This window comes from Hyperolius riggenbachi, chromosome 6, assembly GCF_040937935.1.
Source record: "Hyperolius riggenbachi isolate aHypRig1 chromosome 6, aHypRig1.pri, whole genome shotgun sequence".
NCBI lineage: Eukaryota > Metazoa > Chordata > Amphibia > Anura > Hyperoliidae > Hyperolius > Hyperolius riggenbachi.
In genome coordinates this window covers 315,094,293-315,117,642 of record NC_090651.1, presented here as the reverse complement: position 1 = coordinate 315,117,642, position 23,350 = coordinate 315,094,293, and the positions used below count along the sequence as shown (strand labels likewise).

General features: G+C 45.7%; 1 protein-coding gene across 1 annotated transcript in view; it reads left to right on the top strand.

The window, feature by feature from the left end:
• Nucleotides 1-23,350, top strand: part of LOC137522857 (sulfotransferase 2B1-like) — a 63,562-nt gene that overhangs the window by 27,243 nt on the left and 12,969 nt on the right. Inside the window, exons 3-6 of the mRNA XM_068242991.1 lie at nt 915-947; nt 1,475-1,647; nt 8,423-8,549; nt 13,463-13,557. Coding sequence (XP_068099092.1) covers nt 915-947; nt 1,475-1,647; nt 8,423-8,549; nt 13,463-13,557 — 428 coding nt within the window. The remainder of the gene's footprint in view (nt 1-914; nt 948-1,474; nt 1,648-8,422; nt 8,550-13,462; nt 13,558-23,350) is intronic.

The following is a 23,350-nucleotide window of genomic DNA, read 5'->3' as shown; positions in this document are numbered from 1 at the left end:
TTTGGAAAGCACTTGGCTAATGTTACCTTATGAGGGTGTTCTCACAGCAGCGTTGTGATTTTATCAAAATCGCAAACACGCTGCAGGTAGCATTTATTGGAGCGATTCATTAAAAAATAGCTGCGAATATCGTTTCACAAAATCGCACTCACAAATTGCTAGCGATTGCTATTGTGATTTTGGCGTTCACTAGCCCAGAGAGAGGAGGAGTGGAGAGAGACTGAGAATAGCCTGAGATGGAGCAGAGCCTGAGATGGAGCAGAGCGCTCATCTGTATTGCAGTCTCACATCACACAGAGGCTACTTGCCTGTAATCGGACTCCTGTCCCTGCTGGTCTCTCACACAAGTCAGAAAGCAGCCCTCCTGGAGTCTAGGGACTGTCAAAAACTTTTCAACTTGTATAACACCTTATCCATACATGCAGTCATTATAACACAGGGGAGAGACCAGACAGATATTTTCCCACGGACCCTCCAGGCAAGCTCTGTATCATGCTGTGTATATTTACCAGCTTGCCTGCCCTCTAATTGCACTTTTATCAGCTAGCCTAGTGTTTCACATTGCCATACAACAACAAACCTGAATACACCAGACCAGCCCTAAATCACTGAATGAAAGGTGGCCTGGGCGGAGATTGCCCCCCTTCCCCCCTGGCCAGTGTGGGCCTGCCTGCCACTGCAGGTGACCTGAACATGCATGCATATGGGAGCAGTCAGAAAGACCACCTGGGGGGCCCAGCAGAAGTTGGAGGCCCTAGGGAAATTGCCCCTTTTGGCTCTATGGCAGCACCGGCTCTGCATATATATGGTCATATAGATGAAAAGCATTCTCTAGTTAATAGCAAAATGTAATCATAGTTTCTAACTGTTCATATCTACATTTCCCCTGTTTGGTGCTAACGAATGATTTCCAGGGACAACATGGATGACTGACATTTTGAGCCTCATTAACCACCTGAGCGGTCTGGACGAGCTGAGCTCGTCCAACACCGCCGGAGGTCGCCGCTCAGGCCCTGCTGGGCCGATTTTAATCAAATAAAAAGCAGCACACGCAGCCGGCACTTTGCCAGCCGCGTGTGCTGCCTGATCGCCGCCGCTCTGCGGCGATTCGCCGCGAGCAGCGGCGAAAGAGGGCCCCCCTAGCCGCCTGAGCCCTGCGCAGCCGGAACAAAAAGTTCCGGCCAGCGCTAAGGGCTGGATCGGAGGCGGCTGACGTCAGGACGTCGGCTGACGTCGATGACGTCACTCCGCTCGTCGCTATGGCGACGATATAAGCAAAACAAGGAAGGCCGCTCATTGCGGCCTTCCTTGTTTATTCTGGGCGCCGGAGGCGATCGGAAGATCGCCTCCGGAGCGCCCTCTAGTGGGCTTTCATGCAGCCAACTTTCAGTTGGCTGCATGAAATAGTTTTTTTTTTATTTGAAAAAAACCCTCCCGCAGCCACCCTGGCGATTTAATCAGAACGCCAGGGTGGTTAAAAAGAATGGAGATCCAACATGGAATAAAACTGTTCCCAACTGGGACAGAGTACCCTGGATAGAAAACCATGTTCACAAGGCGCAAGTGAGCGAGGAACAACCTCGACTTATAGCCAGTCATCTTCCAAGACATCTTTTTGTAAAATCCTTTGATGGTTCAAAAGCTAAGGTAACTCATATAAAAAAAATTATTAACATTTTCTCATAATTAATGCTGATCACTCAGTAGAGTAACTCAGTGGATTGAACAGCATTCAAAGTATGAACACCATTAGTATAGACAGAATTAGGTAGGGACTATTGACATATATATATAAACTCTACTTAAAGAGGGATTAAACTCTAACATAATATTTTGTAAAACCATTTTTTACTACTTTTTGTTTTCCATATAGTTATCATATTTACTTTCGTGCAATGGTAATATTGCCTATTTACAAATGACAAGTTCCCAAAGTACAGTTTATCTGCGCTGAAAGCTGCCATTGTAATTTATTGCATAGCTGCTGTATTTATTAGTGATGATCATAGTCTGCTAATTACGATTACGCAAAATTTTGCATACATTTTCTCAATTACGGCTATACATAATGACGATTTTTACATTCAATTGATTTAGTGTAATCCATTCGTAATTTTTGTGTAATTTTGTGCTGACTTTCGCGGTTAATAGCAAAATGCCCATACATGCTATCATCACTAAAAGTGTATTAAGGGGAATAGTGAGAACAAGTCAGAATAATATATTTTTTAAAAAGATTTTGTAGATTTTGAGAAAATCAATTTTAAAAATGCAAAAGGAAAAATGACAGTTTAAAAAACATTTTCTTCTGTATTTTTTTGTAATTTTTATTTTTTGTCACAAGTTAGCGGAAATTAATTGTAATTGTTTTTTTTCACAAAGTGTCATTTTCCGCTAACTTGTGACAAAAAATAAAATCTTCTATGAACTCACCATACTCCTAACGGAATACCTTTGGGTATCTTCTTTCTAAAATGGGGTCATTTGTGGGGTTCCTATACTGCCCTGGCATTTTAGGGGCCCTACACTGTGAGGAGTAGTCTTGAAACCAAATGTCGCAAAATGACCTGTAAAATCCTAAAGGTACTCATTGGACTTTGGGCCCCTTAGCGCACTTAGGGTGCAAAAAAGTGCCACACATGTGGTACCGCCGTACTCAGGAGAAGTAGTATAATGTGTTTTGGGGTGTATTTTTACACATACAGATGCTGGGTGGGAGAAATATCTCTGTAAATGACATTTTTTTGATTTTTTTTTACACACAATTGTCCATTTACAGAGAGATTTCTCCCACCCAGCATGGGTATGTATAAAAGTACACCCCAAAACACATTATACTACTTCTTCTGAGTACGGCGATACCACATGTGTGACACTTTTTTGCAACCTAGGTGCGCTAAGGGGCCTAACGTCCTATTCACAGGTCATTTTGAGGCATTTGGATTCTAGACTACTCATCACGGTTTAGGGCCCCTAAAATGCCAGGGCAGTATTGGAACCCTACAAGTGACCCCATTTTAGAAAGAAGACACCCCAAGGTATTCTGTTAGGAGTATGGTGAGTTCATAGAAGATTTTTTTTTTGTCACAAGTTAGCGGAAAATGACACTTTGTGAAAAAAAACCCAATACAAATCAATTTCCGCTAACTTGTGACAAAAAATAAAATCTTCTATGAACTCATCATACACCTAACAGAATACCTTGGGGTGTCTTCTTCCTAAAATGGGGTCACTTGTGGGGTTCCTATACTGCCCTGGCATTTTAGGGGCCCTAAACCGTGAGGAGTAGTCTTGAACCCAAATGTCTCAAAATGACCTGTGAAATTCTAAAGGTACTCATTGGACTTTGGGCCCCTTAGCACAGTTAGGCTGCAAAAAAGTGTCACACATGTGGTATCACCGTACTCAGGAGAAGTAGTATAATGTGTTTTGGGGTGTATTTGTACATATAACCATGCTGGGTGGGAGAAATATCTCTGTAAATGACACATTTTTGATTTTTTTTACACACAATTGTCCATTTACAGAGAGATTTCTCCCACCCAGCATGGGTATGTGTAAAAATTCACCACAAAACACATTATACTACTTCTCCTGAGTACGGCGATACCACATGTGTGACACTTTTTGGCAGCCTAGGTGCGCTAAGGGGCCCAACGTCCTATTCACAGGTCATTTTGAGGCATTTGTTTTCTAGACTACTGCTCATGGTTTAGGGCCCCTAAAATGCCAGGGCAGTATAGGAACCCCACAAGTGACCCCATTTTAGAAAGAAGACACCCCAAGGTATTCCGTTAGGTGTATGGTGAGTTCATAGAAGATTTTATTTTTTGTCACAAGTTAGTGGAAAATGACACTTTGTGAAAAAAACAATAAAAATCAATTTCCGCTAACTTTTGACAAAAAATAAAATCTTCTATGAACTCGTCATACACCTAACAGAATACCTTGGGGTGTCTTTTTTCTAAAATGGGGTCACTTGTGGGGTTCCTATACTGCCCTGGCATTTTACGGGCCCAAAACCGTGAGTAGCCTGGAAACCAAATTTCTCAAAATGACTGTTCAGGGGTAAAAGCATCTGCAAATTTTGATGCCAGGTGGTCTATGAGGGGGCAAATTTTGTGGAACCGGTCATACGCAGGGTGGCCTCTTAGATGACAGGTTGTATTGGGCCTGATCTGATGGATAGGAGTGCTAGGGGGGTGACAGGAGGTGATTGATGGGTGTCTCAGGGGGTGGTTAGAGGGGAAAATAGATGCAATCAATGCACTGGGGAGGTGATCGGAAGGGGGTCTGAGGGGGATCTGAGGGTTTGGCCGAGTGATCAAGAGCCCACACGGGGAAAATTAGGGCCTGATCTGATGGGTAGGTGTGCTAGGGGGTGACAGGTGGTGACAGGAGGTGATTGATGGGTGTCTCAAGGTGTGATTAGAGGGGGGAAATAGATGCAAGCAATGCACTGGCGAGGTGATCAGGGCTGGGGTTTGAGGGCGTTCTGAGGGTGTGGGCGGGTGATTGGGTGCCCTAGGGGCAGATAGGGGTCTAATCTGATGGGTATCAGTGACAGGGACTGATTGATGGGTGATCAGTGGGTGATTAGATGGCAGAACAGATGTAAACAATGCACTTTGGAGGTGATCTGAGGGTAGGTCTGGGGCAATCTGATGGTGTGGGTGGGTGCATGCCCGTTTGTAGCCCCGTGCGGGGCGTGCCACCGCCCGGGGCGCTGTTGGGAGGGGGGCGCTGTAATGGAGGGGGGAAGCACCGTAGCCGCGGGGAGGGCAACCCGACCTCTCCCTCCCTCTCCCGGGCCGCCCTCCGTGCTCCCCCCTCAGATGTATAGTGAGCAGCAGCCAGGGAGGGAGCGCTGTATACAACATACCTCCCTGGCTCCAAGCGCTGCTCTCTCGCCGCCGGTCAACTTCTCTCTGCATACACGCTTATACACACGCTGCTTCCTGTTTACCCGGAAGCAGCGTATGTATACGTGTGTAGGCAGATGGGAGAAGACCGGTGACGAGAGAGCAGCGCTTGGAGCCAGGGAGGTATGTTGTATACAGTGCTCCCTCCCTGGCTGCTGCTGCTCACTATACATCTGAGGGGGGAGCACGGAGGGCGGCCCGGGAGAGGTCGGGTTGCCCTCCCCGCGGCTACGGTGCTTCCCCCCTCCATTATGGGGGGCAGCTACCTATCTAACCTATCCTGGGGGGCACCTACCTAATCTAACCTACGCTGGGGGGCAGCTACCTATCTAACCTATCCTGGGGGGCACCTACCTAATATAACCTACGCTGGGGGGCAGCTACCTATCTAACCTATCCTGGGGGGCACCTACCTAATCTAACTTACGCTGGGGGGCAGCTACCTATCTAACCTATCCCGGGGGGCACCTACCTAATCTAACCTACGCTGGGGGGCAGCTACCTATCTAACCTATCCTGGGGGGCACCTACCTAATCTAACCTACGCTGGGGGGCAGCTACCTATCTAACCTATCCTGGGGGGCACCTACCTAATCTAATCTACGCTGGGGGGCACCTACCTAATCTAACCTACACTGGGGGGCAGCTACCTATCTAACCTATCCTGGGGGGCACCTACCTAATCTAACTTACGCTGGGGGGCAGCTACCTATCTAACCTATCCTGGGGGGCACCTACCTAATCTAACCTACGCTGGGGGGCAGCTACCTATCTAACCCATCCTGGGGGGCACCTACCTAATCTAACCTACGCTGGGGGGCAGCTACCTATCTAACCTATCCTGGGGGGCACCTACCTAATCTAATCTACGCTGGGGGGCACCTACCTAATCTAACCTACACTGGGGGGCAGCTACCTATCTAACCTATCCTGGGGGGCACCTACCTAATCTAACTTACTCTGGGGGGCAGCTACCTATCTAACCTATCCTGGGGGGCACCTACCTAATCTAACCTACGCTGGGGGCAGCTACCTAATCTAACCTACACTGGGGTGCAGCTACCTATCTAACCTATACTGGGGGGCACCTACCTAATCTAACCTACACTGGGGGGCAGCTACCCATCTAACCAACACTGGGGGGCAGCTACCTATCCTGGGGGGCACCTACCTAATCTAACCTACGCTGGGGGGCAGCTACCTAATCTAACCTATACTGGGGGGCACTTACCTAATCTAACCTTCACTGGGGGCCAACTACCTATCTAACCTATACTGGGGGCACCTACCTAATCTAACCTACACTGGGGGGCAGCTACCTATCTAACCTATACTGGGGGGCACCTACCCAATCTAACCTATGCTGGGGGGCAGCTACCTATCTAACCTATACTGGGGGGCACCTGTCTAATCTAGCCTATACTGGAAGGGGGGGGCAGCTACCTAATCTAACCTATACTGGGGGGCACCTACCTATCTAACGTATACTGAGGGGAACCTACCTATAATCTAACCTATACTGGGGGGCAGCTACCTATCTAACCTATACTGGGGGGGCAGCTACTTATCTAACCTATACTGGGGGCACTTATCTAACCTGTATTGGGGGCACCTACCTACCTAGCTAGCCTATACAGGTGACAACTATACTGGATACCTATATTGGAGACACCTACCTAAATGACCTATACTGGGGGCACCTACCTATCTAACCTATGCTGGGGGCAACTATTCTGGCTACCTATATTAGAGGCACCCACCTAGCTAACCTGTACTGGGGCACCTACCTATCTAACTTATACCGGGGGCGCCTGCCTATCTAACCTATACTGGGGGCAACTATACTGGCTACCTATACTGGAGGCACCTACCTGGCTAACCTATAGCGGGGGCAACTATACTGGCTCACCTATGCCTGGCTACCTATACTGGGGTACCTATTCTTGGCTACCTATACTGGGGGGACCTATACTAAGTGAAACTAGACCTGGCTAACCTATACTGCGGGCACCCATATCCTTGCTCCGGGGGGGGGGCGCAATTTTCACACCCTCGCCCTGGGTGCATTTTAGCCTAGAAACTGCACTGGGTGGGTGATCAGATTGCCCGCAAGGGGCAGGTTAGGGTCTGATTGATGGGTGGCAGTGACAGGGGATGATTGATGGGTGGCAGTGACAGGGGGTGATTGATAGGTGATTGACAGGTGATTGACAGGTGACAGGGTTATTACAGGGAAGAACAGATGTAAATAATGCACTGGCGAATTGATAAGGGGGGTCTGAGGGCAATCTGAGCGTGTGGGCGGGTGATTGGGTGCCCGCAAGGGGCAGATTACGGTCTAATCTGATGGGTAACAGTGACAGGTGGTAATAGGGGGTGATTGATGGGTAATTAGTGGTTGTTTAGAGGAGAGAACAGATGTAAACACTGCACTTGGGAGGTGATCTGATGTCGGATCTGCGGGCGATCTATTGATGTGGATGGGTGATCAGATTGCCCGCAAGGGGCAGGTTAGGGGCTGATTGATGGGTGGCAGTGAAAGGGGGTGATTGATGGGTGATTGACAGGTGATCAGTGGGTTATTACAGGGGGGATAGAGGCATACAGTACACGGGGAGGGGGGGGGGTCTGGGGAGAATCTGAGGGGTGGGGGGGTGATCCGGAGGGAGCAGGGGGCAGTTTAGGGTTAAAAAAAAATAGCGTTGACAGAAAGTGACAGGGAGTGATTGATGGGTGATTAGGGGGGTGATTGGGTGCTAACAGTGGTCTGGGGGGTGGGCAGGGGGGGGTCTGAGGGGTGCTGTGGGCAATCAGGGGGCAAGGGGGGAAATCAGTGTGCTTGGGTGCAGACTAGGGTGGCTGCAGCCTGCCCTGGTGGTCCCTCAGACACTGGGACCACCAGGGCAGGAGGCAGCCTATATAATAGGCTTTGTATACATTACAAAGCCTATTATACGCATTGTGAGCGGCGATCCGGGTGCTAGTAACCCGCCGGCGCTTCCGAACGGCTGGCGGGTTACAGCACGAGGAGGGGGCGGAGCCAGTTGCCGGCGGCTGATTGCGGCACGAATGACGCGATCGCCGCATAACCACGCCTTTTTTTTTTTTTTTTTTAGATATGACTTGATCATTGTTCTTTCTTTTTCTTCTGAGCCCACTAACATAGTTGTGTCCGCTTTGAGCAGCAAATCAACTGTGTTAATGGGCTCAGTCAGGACCTTTATGTTTTAATTTTATCTACCGTATTTTCTTTAACTTTGTCTTCTGTTCGAGGTTATGGAAGAAGAGCAGCATAGACTGGCTTTCTCCTTGAGTTTATAGTGACATCTATACCTATACAAGTTATAATTATTGTGTTTTTATTATATATTGATATAATAATTATTATTATTAGTATTTGTATTATTATTATTATTATTGATTTATAAAGCACCAACATTTTCCTTGGCACTGTATTTTATACTTACGGTATATTATTGCATATTTAAAAACCTTTTCAGGTTATATATACAGTCCGAAATCCCAAAGATGTTGCCGTCTCTCTTTACTATTTTGCAAAGATGACCTCCTTCTATGAAGATCCTGAAGGTTTTGATGAGTTTGTTAAAGATTTTATAACGGGAGACAGTGAGTAAGCTTCAAAATTAAAATAAAACTTTTTTTTTTCACTTATTAAAGAGAAACGTCAGTGAAACATATTAATACACGCTCTAATTTAGTTAAAGAGACTCTGTAACAAAATTTTAAGCCTTATTTCTTCTATCCTATAAGTTCCTATACCTGTTCTAATGTGGTCTGTCTTACTGCAGCCTTTTCTAGTTGCACTGTCTCTGTAATAAATCTTATCTCCTTTCCTCTCTGGTGTCTGTCGGGCTGAGGCTGGAATGTGTGGTATGTGCAGCACTGCTTGTCATTGGCAAAAGCTTTACACACCCCCTCCAAGCTCTGCATGAGTCACACAGTCAGCTAGTTCTCAGCCTATGATACTCTGGTTAGAAGCCAGTCTTTTGTTTGTAAACACTGCCTAAAACTGTTCATTACAAACCAGGATTGCAGCAGGGAGTGGCAGAAACAGCACAGAGGGGCACAGGAGAAAATAAGGAATAGAATGGTATGCTTTTTATTGTAAGAATAATAGAGTACAGATTCTCTTTAAGTATTCTGAAAAACTATTGCTCAGACTTCTGGGTAATTTAACCCCCCATCACCCGCGATCACAGCTGAGTAATCAGCAGCTCATTACCATATTAGTTCTGAGTAGCTTGCTACTCAAAATTACTCGGAAGCCCATCACTGCCTGGCAGCCCTGCTGATCCTTTGCCTCAAATACTTTTAGCCATACAGTAGACCCTGAACAGGCATGCAGCAGATCAGACGTTTCTGACATTATTGTCAGATCTGACATGATTAGCTGCATGCTTGTTTCTAGTGCTATTCAGATACTACTGCAGCCAAATAGATCAGCAGGGCTTCCAGGCAACTGTTATTGTTTAAAAGGAAATAAATATGGCAGCCTCCATATTCTTCTCACTTCAGTTTTCCTTTAAGGACCAGAGGCTTTTATTCTCAAATACACATACATAACGAATACAGAACTGGACCGAATCAGAAATGTACACCTTTTATGTGTCAACACACCCATAAACACATGCAAAACTGATACAAAACTGACAAGGCTGGACCAGACCAAAAATGTACACACAAAAACCCCACAAAATTGGGAAGAACATACAAACTCCATGTGATTTGGACCAGGGACCCAGCACTGCAAGGCGAGAGTGCTAATCACTATGCTACCATGCTGCCCAGATAACCTCCTCTTTGGTTATATTGCATGTAATGTATAAATCACAAGAGGGGCTTTATACAATAATAAACAACCTAGCAGGTAAAACAGGTTCACTGTTTGTATTTTATGTTTGTATGAATAGCTTAAAGTAAACCAGAGATGGTTCATTAGTGCTAATTTATACTTAACTGGGGCTTCCTCCAGCCCCATAAGTACCATGACCTCCCCGCCGTCCTCCTCTGCCCTTCGCGAACCCTTCGTCACGCTCCTGTCCCCCACGCATGCGCAGAAGGCCTTGACTAACCAGATCACTGGGAGTCCTAGTGCCAGAATGGAGGAGCTGAAGAGGAAGGGAAGCTACAAGCTTATGGGGCTGGAGGAAGCCCCAGATAAGTATAAATTATTGATAGTGTACCATCTCCGGTACACTTTAAGTTCATCCCTTAGCTCCCGTTTCCGCCGCAAATCCGCAGTTTCCCCGTAGGCAAATCACACGGGGAAACTCTGCCACAGGGTGTAACGGCACCGCCGGTCGAATCGCTTGCGGTAGCGATTCGCCCGGAACCCCCCGCAGATTTCGCAGCGGAGGCTGCGATTCCCATAGCCGTGCATGGCACGGCTGATGGGATTCGCCTGCGATTCCGCCCACCCGCTCAGTGCCGGCGTGCGTCTGCAAGACGCACGCCGCACAAGTGGAAACGAGCCCTTATACTTTGTGCTCTTTTTTTTAGTGTTCAAAAAGGTGGCTTTATTGATAAGCAAATGAACCATAACAGGCATTTCTTTTAAGAAAGAAAAAAAGAACATTAGAGTACAGAAGTATAGAGGTCTCTTGAAAGAGACAGCATACATTATAACAGATACATAACGGGGAATCGGCAGCAAGCAAAGATATAAAATACATCCAGTCATCACAATATATTTTCTTTGTGGTTTACTAAAGTAATTTTGGGCACAGCAGGCAGACATAAACATGATAGGTGCATCCAACCTTAATAGCGTATTCAAAAATTTAACAACAATTTAGCAGAGTGGTGGTCTAACTAATCGTTTAGAATATTAAACATGAGGACATTCCCTCTATAATCTACCCATGGTCTCCAGACCCTTTCAAAGTGCTGCATTGTGTCTTGGACTCTGGCGTTAATTCGTTCATATATCATTTTCTTATCAATGCGTGTCAATATATTTAAATTGTAGATCAGGTTTTTTCCACTGAGAAGCTATATAAAGTTTTACAGATGAAACTACCGGTATGTGCTGAATGAGTTTGTGGGTGGCGTGCTGCATTGTATTCGGCATGTAGCCTAAAAGGAATATCTGAGGATCCTTAGTAAAAGGAATCGCGTACGTTAAAAAGGGGCGCTGGGAAAAAAGGGCGCCGGGTTTTTAACGATAAGCATGGATAACGTTTAAAAAAATATTGTACTGTTTTTCGTTTAAAATTAATGGTTTTTAAAGTTATAAATCATTAAATAATGTGCATTAAATCGGCAATTGTAAAAACGTTAATCTTTCGTTTAAATAGTGAACCGTATAATAACGTTTAAAAAAAAAAATTACTAAGTAACCCTCCCTGTACCTACCCCTAACCCCTAGACCCCCCTGTTGATGCCTAAACCTAAGACCCCCCCTGTTGGTGCCTAAGTAACCCTCCCTGTACCTACCCCTAACCCCTAGACCCCCCTGTTAGTGCCTAAACCTAAGACCCCCCTGTTGGTGCCTAAACCTAAGACCCCCCTGTTGGTGCCTAAACCTAAGACCCCCCTGTTGGTGCCTAAACCTAAGACCCCCCTGTTGGTGCCTAAACCTAAGACCCCCTGTTGGTGCCTAAACCTAAGACCCCCCTGTTGGTGCCTAAACCTAAGACCCCCCTTTTGGTGCCTAAACCTAAGACCCCCTGTTGGTGCCTAAACCTAAGACCCCCCTGTTGGTGCCTAAACTTAAGACCCCCCTGTTGGTTTTTTTGTTTAAAAATAATGTTATAAAAAAAAAAATGTACTGTTTTTCGTTTAAAAATAATGTTTGAAAAAAAATATTGTACTGTTTTTCGTTTAAAAATAAAATTTAAAAATGTATAAATCATTAAATGTGTAATCATGAAAAACAGTAATAAAACATTAAGTCTCCGGGCGCCGCTTTTAAAACGTTAATTTTCTCCGGCGCCCTTTTTTCCTATCGGGCGCCCATTAAACGATATTTATTATAGGAGTGAATGGCGGCGCCCGATTTGTCCACTAGCCTCAGGCGCCCGAATTTACTGTTTCCAAAGGAATCTTGGAAGATTCTGGAAATGAATAATGTAATCCTTGTCCAGAGACCACAGGGCATTCCCACTATATGTGATACATTAAACCTGGAAGGGGACAGCCTCGGAAGCAATGCGAGGACTGTGAGGGATATATTTTAGCAAGTCTTAGAGGAACTAGGTATGTCCTATGCAATAGTCTGATAGATACTTCCAAGGGACTGTCAGTAATGATGTGACAGCGCTCCTCTTCCTTTCTACAATTCAAAAAATAGACAACCGCACATAGTGCATTACTGTAATCACAGAATACAAGTCCCCCACACGTGCATATGTGCTCAGATGTGCATCACTCGTGGTCTCTACAACCCCTCCACACTAGCAGCTCACCAGATGGACACCACCTCACAGTCCAGGTGGGTCTAGCACTTAGCCTTTAGAGCGGCCAACTCCAATGACAGCTTCCACAGCTCCTTTGTTCACAGTTAGATAATCCGTATTTAATGATTAGTTCCACATGTAAGAGATAGTATAAAAACACACATAGCGTAAAACAGTTTGGCTAAAAGTTATGGCCTGCGCAATATCAGCGCACTCACGTACGGTATATAGGAGGATATCAGGCATCTCGGGCATTTCAGCCCAACAGTAAAGCTCCTATGCTGGCGGTGTCGGCGTCCCGATTTCCCCGCTTCTCGTAGCAGCCTGCCTCCTGACCATCCACGTTTCCACCTAGATCCCAGTGACGTCAGCGCTCCTGGTCACGCCCAACGCGTTTCGTCCAATGGATTCATCAGGGGCTTCAGCGGCGTTTTAGCAGGGGCAAACATGCCCCTGTTGAATATAAGGTAAAAAGCCATTTTTAATATGGCTTCAGACTCTCTTTAAATCTGGATTTACTCCAAACTTGTAAGGTGTGAGAGGTGATTGGGGAAACTGAAACTACTTGTGGTGGGATGGGTTTGTGTGACCATAGAAGGCCTTCTAGCGAGAAGGGGGTTAGAACAGGCATGGGAAAACTTGGCCCTCCAGCTGTTAAGGAACTACAAATCCCACAATGCATTGCAGGAGTCTGACAGCCACAGTCATGACTCATAAAGGCAAATGCGTTGTGGGACTTGTAGTTCCGTAACAGCCGGAGGGCCGAGTTTGCCCATGCCTGGGTTAGAATATGGTTTTCGACATGTACCCAAGATGGTATGGAATCCAGCGTAAATTAGTGGAAGTTGAGCCAATTGAGAGGCTTTGAAATATTGAAGCAAATTTGGGACTGAAAGGCCTCCATCACTCTTAGGCCTCATCATCAGGCTAATTTTGATTTGAGGTTTTTTGTGGTTCCATACATATTGAGATAACTAATGTTGAACGAATTGTATGTCAGGAGTTTTAATGGCAACTGGTAGTACTCTGAAGTAGTATGTACGGTAATTCGTGTTAGTAAAGTCATCTTGATGGCTGACTTTGTGCTCTTTTTTTTTTTTTAAATTCAAATACATTTTTCAGTTCCCTTTGGATCCTGGTTTGACCATGTAAAGGGGTGGCTGGAAATGCTTGGAAAAGATAACTTCATGGTACAGACCTACGAGGATCTCCATAAAGTAAGCCATTTGTTCATACAGAATTATTCAACATTTTATTAATGTCAACCCAATAGTGGTGTTTGGTTTTTTGTTCTGTGACAAAAGCAAACTACCTCTGAATAGATAATGTGGCCTGTCTTAAAGGGCAACTGAAGTGAGAAGACTATGGAGGCTTCCATGTTTATTTGCTTTTAAACAATACCAGTTGCCTGGCAGCCCTGCTGGTCTGTTTGGCTGCGGAAGTGTCTGAATAACACCAGTAGCAAGCATGCAGCTAATCTATCAGATCTGACAATAATGTCAGAATCACCTGATCTGCTGCATGCTTGTTCAGGGTCTGTGGCTAAAAGTATTAGAGGTATAGGATCAGCAGGACTGCCTGGCAACTGGTATTGCTTAAAAGGAAATAAACATGACAGCCTCCATGTACGTCTCACTTAAGTTGTCCTTTAAAACAAACCTAAAGTGAAAATAAATGTATAAGATAATTCACTGTATCTGTAGGACTAATCCTAAATAGAACATTGCTGGAGTCCCTGATCCTTAAAGGAGTTATCAGGGGAAAAATGAATAAAATAAGTGCTACTTACTGGGGGCTTCCTACAGCCACAAGCTCCCAGCATGTCCCTCGCCGCAGCTCTCCCCGCAGCCGTTCGCAGCAGCTCACTCCCGGTCCTGCACAGTCCGCTCCGGTCCACATGGCGGTGATTGACTGCGCCGCTCGTGCAGGCACAGTACAGGCCGACCTGGAGGTCGGCCTGACGTCATCGCCGGGGACCGGGAGTGAGCTGCGCCGAACGGCTGCGGGGAGAGCTGCGGCAAAGGACATGCTGGGAGCTTGGGGCTGGAGGAAGCCCCCGGTAAGTAGCACTTATTTTATTCATTTTCCCTGATAACTCCTTTAATTTAATTTTAAGAGTTAAAAACTAGGTATAAAGCAAAAACAAAACTATGGCATAATGAATTGTTTGTGCAGTACAGATAACACATAGAACATTAGTAGCAAAGATAAGAGTCTCATATTTTTATTTTCAGTTACCCGTATATACTCGCAAGCAAGCCGACACGCATATAAGCCAACCCCCAACTTTTACCTGAAAAAGACAGGAAAAATGATTGACCCTCATATAAGCCGGGGGTAGGAAATGCTGGCCGCGTGATCCCCCCAGTGTGTCCCAGTATAGCTAGTATAGTGCCCAGTATAGCTAGTATAGTGCCCAGTATGGGTAGGTAGTGCCCTAGTATAGCTAGTAAAGTGCCCAGTATAGCTAGTATAGTGCCCAGTATAGCTAGTATAGTGCCCAGTATGGGTAGGTAGTGCCCCAGTATAGCTATTATAGTGCTCAGTATAGCTAGTAAAGTGCCCAGTATAGCTAGTAAAGTGCCCAGTATAGCTAGTATAGTGCCCCAGTATAGCTAGTATAGTGCCCAGTATAGCTAGTATAGTGCCCCAGTATAGCTAGTATAGTGCCCCAGTGTTCCCCAGTATAGCTAGTATAGTGCCCAGTATGGGTAGGAAGTTCCCCTAATTTAGCTAGTATAGTGCCCAGTATAGCTAGTAAAGTGCCCAGTATAGCTAGTAAAATGCCCAGTATAGCTAGTATAGTGCCCCAGTATAGCTAGTATAGTGCCCAGTATAGCTAGTATAGTGCCCCAGTATTTCTAGTGAAGTGCCCCAGTATAGCTAGTATAGTGCCCCAGTATAGCTAGTATAGTGCCCCAGTGTGCCCCAGTATAGCTAGTATAGTGCCCCAGTATAGCTAGTATAGTGCCCCAGTGTGCCCCAGTATAGCTAGTGTAGTGCCCAGTATGGGTAGGTAATGCCCCAGTTTAGCTAGTATAGTGCCCTGTATAGTGCCCAGTATAGGTAGGTAGTGCCCAGTATAGCGCCCAGTATAGCTAGTATAGTGCCCAGTATAGGTAGGTAGTGCCCAGTATAGTGCCCCAGTATAGCTAGTACAGTGCCCAGTATAGAAAAGGTAATGCCCCCTCCTCCCCGCCCCGCGGCCACCGATATTACCTGAGCTGGCGCCGCATCTTCTTTTATTCCCCTCTCCGCTCGTATAGTTATTCACAGCAGCGCGCCCCACGGCGGCTGCTGTGATGACGAGGCAGGAGGCCATAGAGAGAGAGCGGTTCCCATAGCTACAGGAAGCTGCTCTCTCTCTATGGCTTCCTGCTTCATCATCACAGCAGCCGCCGTGGGGCGCGCTGCTGTGAATTACTATACGAGCGGAGAGGGGAATAATAGAAGATGCGGCGCCAGCTCAGGTGATAGCGGCGGCCGCGGGGCGGGGGGGCGCGGACCACAGGTGACTCGCAAGCAAGCCGACCCCCCAACTTTTGACCCCCTTTTGGGGGTCAAAAATTCGGCTTGCTTGCGAGTATATACGGTATATAGCTTTTTATTTTTATTTATTTTTATATAATTTCATCATTCTGTCATGTTTGCAGTTTAGAAACCCTACTCTGTCTTTTAAGCTATAAAACAAAGCAGAGATAATGACCCTTTGAACTTTGCTGCAGTAAAACCTTACCTCAAGCTGTCTCTCACTGTTTCTTGGCTGTTTAATTGCTTCAGAAAACAGGACTGTATTAGACCAACTGGGTCGAATAGCTCAGAGATACTCTTTTGCATAGATAACTGAAGGTTTTTTTTTAACTCTTCCTGTACAGGAAAACAATAGGAGACTTTGCTACTAATGTTCCATTTCTTAGCTATACAACACATACAATTCATTATCTCAAGTTTATTTTTGCTTCAGGTTTGCTTTAAAGAGAAACTCCGAACAAAAAATAAACTTAATCCCAATCAGTAGCTGATACCCCCTTTTACATGAGAAATCTATTGCTTTTCACAAACAGACAATTAGGGGGCGCTGTATGACTGATATTGTGGTGAAACCCCTCCCACAAGAAGCTCTGAGTACCGAGGTACTTCTGGCAGTTTCCTGTCTGTGAACCTTGTTGCCTTGTGGGAAATAGCTGTTTACAGTGAACCTCCGGTCTAAAATTCGACTCAGCAGCACTGAAAAGGCTTGGTGTTTCTTTAAAGGGGCGCTATGGCGACTTACTGTTCAAATTAATGCAGCATAAAATTAAGCCATCATGCAAAAGAAGCTGCAATAAAAAAGCTTTAGTTTCAGAAAAATAAACAGAGCTGCTCGCTCAATCACTTTAGCTTTCAGTAGCCCGTCATTTGCATGTTATGCGTCGGACTAAACAGACCAGTACATTAATCACAGGGGAACATCTGGTATGACTGTTTATTTTTTTCAGATCTCACCTCCCTGTCACCTGGTTGTTTTTAGTTTGTCCGCACTCAAGAGCCAGCCGAGCAGCCTGCTATAAACAGTTGTAGCTGCGCTTCATCACAGCGTATACTGAAGCCATGAAGGACCCCTGCGATCTGTCAGGCAATAAATCAGCCACCTTATCTCGGCTATCTATCTGCCCCCCCCCCCCCCCCCCCCCCCCTGTGTTGTTAACAAACTTGCGTAGTATCTGCTGTACAGATCAAAGGTGGCAGATCTGTATATTGTACAGCACTAGTGCCTTAAAGAGACACTGAAGCGAAAAAAAATATATGATATAATGAATTGGTTGTGTACCATGAATAATTACTAGAAGTTTAGCAGCAAAGAAAATATTCTCATATTTTTATTTTCAGGTATATAGTGTTTTTTCTAACATTGCATCATTCTATAATATGTGCAGATTACACAACACTCGGCATTCAAAATGATTCTTTCAGAGCAGTCTGTGAACTAATTACCTCTCCTCTGGCAGAGAAAAAGTAAATAGTTCAATAACACTTGAGATAATACAAGTCAGATAACAGCCCTCTCCACGACTTTGAAAGTCGTAGAGCTTAATTGCTTTTTTGCATAGAGATAACAACTGGAGTTTCCTAACTCTTCCTGTACTGGAAACAATTAGACTGATGTATCTGATCTTAATGTTTTATTTCTTAGCTGTACTACACATACAAATCATAATATCATAATTTTTTTTTCGCTTCAGTGTCTCTTTAAGGTGGCCATACACTGGCCCGATTCGCGGCCGTTTCGACAGCAGATTTGATCCTGGGATCGAATCTGCTGCCAATCGTTCGCGCTAAATGCACCCGTCGATCCGATTTCCTCCCGAAATCGGATCGGTCCATCGATCGCGCCGTGCGGGAAATTACCCTCGATCGCCCGCGGGTAGGGAGCGTGTTGCTAGCGGCGGCCGATCCGATCAGGTATACATTACCTGACGCTGGCTCCCGGGCGTCTTCTCCGCATCTTCTCCGCGCTGCACCCGCTCCATCCCGGCGCTTCCTGTCACTGCAGTGACCAGGAAGTTCAAATAGAGGGCGCTCTATTTGAACTTCCTGGTCACGGAGTGACACAGGAAGCGCCGGGATGGAGCGGGTGCAGTGTGGAGAAGATGCGGAGAAGATGCCCGGGAGCCAGCGTCAGGTAATGTATGCGCGGGGTGGGGGGGGTGGGGGGGGTGGGGGCAGGCGGCAGCGGCGGCTCCACAGATTGTGATCGGTTTCAGGTTCAGGCTGAAATCGATTCACAATCTGTTTGCAGTAAAGGCAGCCATACGATCCCTCTCTGATCAGATTCGATCAGATAGGGATCTGTCAGCTGGTCGATCTAATGGCAAATCGACCAGTGTATGGCTACCTTAAATGTAATAGAAACAACGTAGACTGTCTATTAGGAAGAGGTAATTGTAGAAGTCTTGAAAAACATATGTTATGAGTATGTATATACACACACACACACACACACACACACACATATACATATACATATACATATACATATACATATATATATATATATATATATACACACACACACACACATATATAACATACTCATTACATATGTTTTTCAAGACTTCTACAATTACCTCTTCCTAATAGACAGTCTACGTTGTTTCTATTACATTAAAGGCCCATACACACGTCGGATTTTAGCGAACGACTCGTCGTTTGAACGTTCCGTCGTTCGGACGTTTTCGCGTCAAATCCGACGTGTGTACAGACTATAGTTCGGGTGATAAGACTGGTTACCAACGATCCGCCGAAGTGATTGAGCAAGCAGCTCTGTTTATTTTTCTGAAACTAAAGCTTTTTTATTGCAGCTTCTTTTGCATGATGGCTTAATTTTATGCTGCATTAATTTGAACAGTAAGTCGCCATAGCGCCCCTTTAAAGAAACACCAAGCCTTTTCAGTGCTGCTGAGTCGAATTTTAGTCCGGAGGTTCACTGTAAACAGCTATTTCCCACAAGGCAACAAGGTTCACAGACAGGAAACTGCCAGAAGTACCTCGGTACTCAGAGCTTCTTGTGGGAGGGGTTTCACCACAATATCAGTCATACAGCGCCCCCAGTTTCACAGCATCAGAACTTTGTTTCTCTTATACAAGCTTCATTTTTTAGCTGCACAGACGAAAACTGCCCGGGCTTTTTCCCCCTGATGCTGTGCAAAGCATGATGGGATTTCTGATGTTGTTGTTCTCGTTCTCGTTTTTTTTACATTTTGAATTTGACATTTGAAGCCTAGCGTGTGCAGCTGGGAGGGGTAATCAGGACAGTTGGAACTGTGTCTCCTGCTCCTTGTCACCTCCTTTCAACCAAAAAGATGGCTGCCCGGCTGCCCCCATGACAAAGATGGCAGCCCCCCATGAATCACAAACATTTGCCTGTTCTTTTAAAACAGGGTGGGTAAGAGATTATATTACCTATCTATTCTAATTAACATAACTAATGTAACTTGATGACAGTATGTTTGTTTAGGCTGAAGTTCCCCTTTAAGTGTTGAAGTTATTTCTTGTGCAAACAAAGCACAGCACTGAGCGAGTGAGCGTGAACATACAAACATTTTCTCAGGGACAGTAGAAAGGGATTGTTATAAATGTTAGTCACTGTAAAGCTGTTTTAAGTGCTACTAAGGGAGTTTTCCCATAAGATATATATTGAAATATTATAGGCAGATGAGAAAAGTGTAATCCAAAACGGCAAAGATAATCCTTGCGCTCACAGACCAGAGACACACAATCACTTTCACAACTCTTCTCCTTATACTATGTTTTATGCACTGCGCTGCTTCAGTTTAGGGAAATCAAGGATATCTAGAGGAAAAAGGAGCGCTCCATAGTGCATTACCATAAGTATACATTTTATTCACAAAGCAATTTGGTACTCACAAAAATAGCAGTTAAAATCGCATGTCATCGATGAGGCCAACCGCTTCTCTCCGGGGCAGTGGGTGCACACGTGATGTGGCCAGCAGTGCAGTCTCCGGTAGACTTGGAGCTCGTCTCGCCGGGGCTGGGCGGAGCCTGGATTCAGCATGCTTGTGACGTCATGACGCGTTTCGGCGCGCTGCGCCTTCGTCAGATCTGCTATTTTTGTGAGAACCAAATTGCTTTTTGAATAAAATGTATACTTTGGGTAATGCACTAAGGAGCGCTCCTTTTTCCTCTAGATGAGAAAAGTGGCCAAAATGAAAAGTTATCATTCTGACAAAGGGGACCCTGTCGTGGCTCTGAAACGGTCGTTGGTGACTGGAATGAACATATTGTATGTTGTCACGCTGAACTTTCACAGAGTGTGCTGACCCCTTGGATTTTTCTATGTTGATGCATTGGTCCTGCACCTTGAACTCCAGTAGGTTGTGCAACTGTCTCTCTGATGTGAAACTGAAAAGTGGACATTACCCTGTCACTCCTGTTTTGGGGAAACATCTGCTAAATAGCAGGTGTGTAGGCTGATCAGAGAGCACCCTGGAGAGAAAAGGCACATCGGGAGCCTCAATGGTGCAGTAAATGACAACAATGGAGAAATGGTAATAAGGATTATGATACTCACAAAGGGAGGTTGCATACAGGCAACCGACCACTGTAGGTAGGTGGAGGTGTATAAAGCTGACTCCACTCGGGTGTCCAGAAGGACTGAACACAGTCGCTCTCTTGATAAAAAAAAACTCCAAATGGTTATAGGGGTGGTAGAAACACACCTAACCAGTTAGAATATCCCTCCCAAGGGAGAGTGGGTAACACAAAGGGGGGGGGGGGGGGGGACATGTGCCCAGGGTAGGAAAAAACTGTGTTAAAAACAGCTAAAAGGGTGTCTGTACGAACGCTATAATTTCAGACCCTTTTCCCATAGGCAGAGGAACCTGTCAAGGGTGCCCTCTCTCCCGCCTTCTATACGCCCTCTCCGCAGAACCACTTGCAAGCATGATTCGATCAAACCCTTTGATAGAAGGCCTTCGGATTGGAAATGCACATGAGAAAATCTTCCGGTATGCAGATGAGATGACACCATTCTCTTTTAAGTTGATCCCCATCTCTCTCTTAAAACGGCTTATGAGGTAATAATAGAATTGGGCTACTACTCAGGACTCGCTATAAACTGGAGCAAATCAGCTATTATGGGCATATCCCTTAGTCTCCTCTCAACCCCTCCCCTGTCCCCTCCAAATTGTCACTAATTTCAAATATTTAGGTGTTACGGTCCAATCAGACCCCAAAAAATATTTTGAGGATAATTTTAAGCTACTTCTTCTCCTAACTCAAACTAAACTTAAAGGGACACTTAAGCCAGGAATAAAAAATCAGTTTTACTTTCCTGGGGCTTCTACCAGCCCCCTGCAGCCATCCCATGCCCTCGCAGTCACTCGCGGAGCCTCCGGTCCCCCACTGCCAGCTAGTTTATTTTTTGCCGACAAGCCCTGACAGGGAGTGGGCGAGCTTTCTGCGCACACACAGGCCTGACCACGCGTATTTTTCTTCACGTTCCTGTCCGCAATAGCATCCTGTGCCTGTGCAGGATGCTATTGAGGGCGGGAACATGTAAGAAGGATACGCATGGCCAGGCCTGCATGTGCGCAGAAAGCTCACCCACTCCCTGTCGGGGCCTGTCGGCGAAAACTAAACTGGCTGGCAGCGGGGGACCGGAGGCTTCACGAGGGCACAAGATGGCTGCAGGGGGCTGGTAGAAGCCCCCGGAAAGTAAAACTGATTTTTTATTCCGGGCTTAAGTGTTCGTTTAACTCCTGGATCAAACTCCCTTTATCAGTAGCTGAAAGGGTAAACTTGATAAAGATGGTTCTCCTTCCCAAAATCCTATATTTTCTACATTATTCCCCTGTCTACATTCCACAGCCCTTCTCTCGTAAACTAAAATCCCTTTTCATATCGACTGTTTGGGGGCAGTGGAGACCTAAACTGAAATACACTATCCTCCAATGCTCAACAAGATCTGGTGGCCTTGCATTACCCGTACCTCGCTTATATTATCTGGCCTCTCAATAGAACAATTATATGGTTCATATCACAATCTCTACATGACCCTTCCCTTTCAGGCTTTTCAGAGATAGACAAAACAAGAAACATCCCTTTTGCACTCCTTAGTGGCAACTCACCCGATCAAATACAGAAAACACCATTGTACAACAAGCCTCTAAAATATGGCAGTCTACCCTCAAGCTATTCCCTACTGAGTACTGGGAACATTTTACTCCCCTTTGGCATAACCCTAAACTGCCAGAACTTGCAAAACTACAAAATACTTCCCTATGGTCAGATAAAGGAATAGTCTATTTAGGACAAATTGTATTTAGCTCCAGGTTACTTCCTTTTGTTGAATTACAATCACGTTTTTCTCTCTCTGGGAGGTGTCACTTCATGTGTCTACAGCTACATCACGCTATGAAATCACAATTCCCTGAAGGTATCGCCCCCACTGGAACTTCCCTTATACTGGAATCCATTAACCCTCCTGGCGGTAACGTTCGGGGTAAGCCGCGCAGGAGGATTTCTCAGGCCCTGCTGGGACGATTTGCATAATTTTTTTTGCTACACGCAGCTAGCACTTTGCTAGCTGCGTGTGCACACCGATCGCCGCCGCTCCGCGCCGATTCGCCGCTAACTGCCGCGCCGCCCCCCCAGACCCCTTGCGCAGCCTGGCCTATTAGCACCAGGCAGCGCCGAGGGGTGGATCGGGACTCCCGATGACGTCACGACGGCGAAAAGCCCTCTTCTTTGAACGGGATTTCCTGATTGCCGATCGCCGGAGGTGATCGGAGCGGGTGGAGGGATGCTGCTGCACAGCGGCTATCATGTAGTGAGCCCTAGGCTCGCTACATGATATAAAAAAAAATAATTTACTGATGGTCTATACATTTGTAGCATATACTCCTCTTTATTGCTCTCTCATATGTTACTCTGACATTTTATCGCCAATATACACATGTACTCACATGATAATGTTTCTATATGTCTTACGTAGTATACATGCTTTGTATAATCTCCTTTCTGAATGAATAAGTATACTTGTATTGAAATTTGTACTTTATACTCAATAAACACCATTTGTTAAACGAAGAGGAAAAAAAAACAGCTACAAGGGAAAAAAGTGAAGTGGCTTACCTCAATGAAGACAAAATCCTATAACGAATTAACAACTTTAATATGCACATTAAAGTGACTATGCATATTAAAGTATACCAGAGCAGATGTGAAGTAAGTCACTTCAGCCAGTTGGGGCCAATCTACGCAGGAGAAGTGCGCCCTCTACATATCTCTCCGGCGGCTGCTGGAGATATACGTAAATAGCGCACTTCACTTGCGTCAGACTGGCCGCGACTGGTTGAAGTGACGGCACCCGGTACCAAAGAGGGAGAAGACTGAGGACGACGGCGTGGGCGCGATCCATGCACATGGGGCTAGAGGAAGCCCCAGGTATGTATAAAACGTTTACTTTGGCTTAATTAAGTTCTTAATTTGTTATAGGATTTGTCTTCA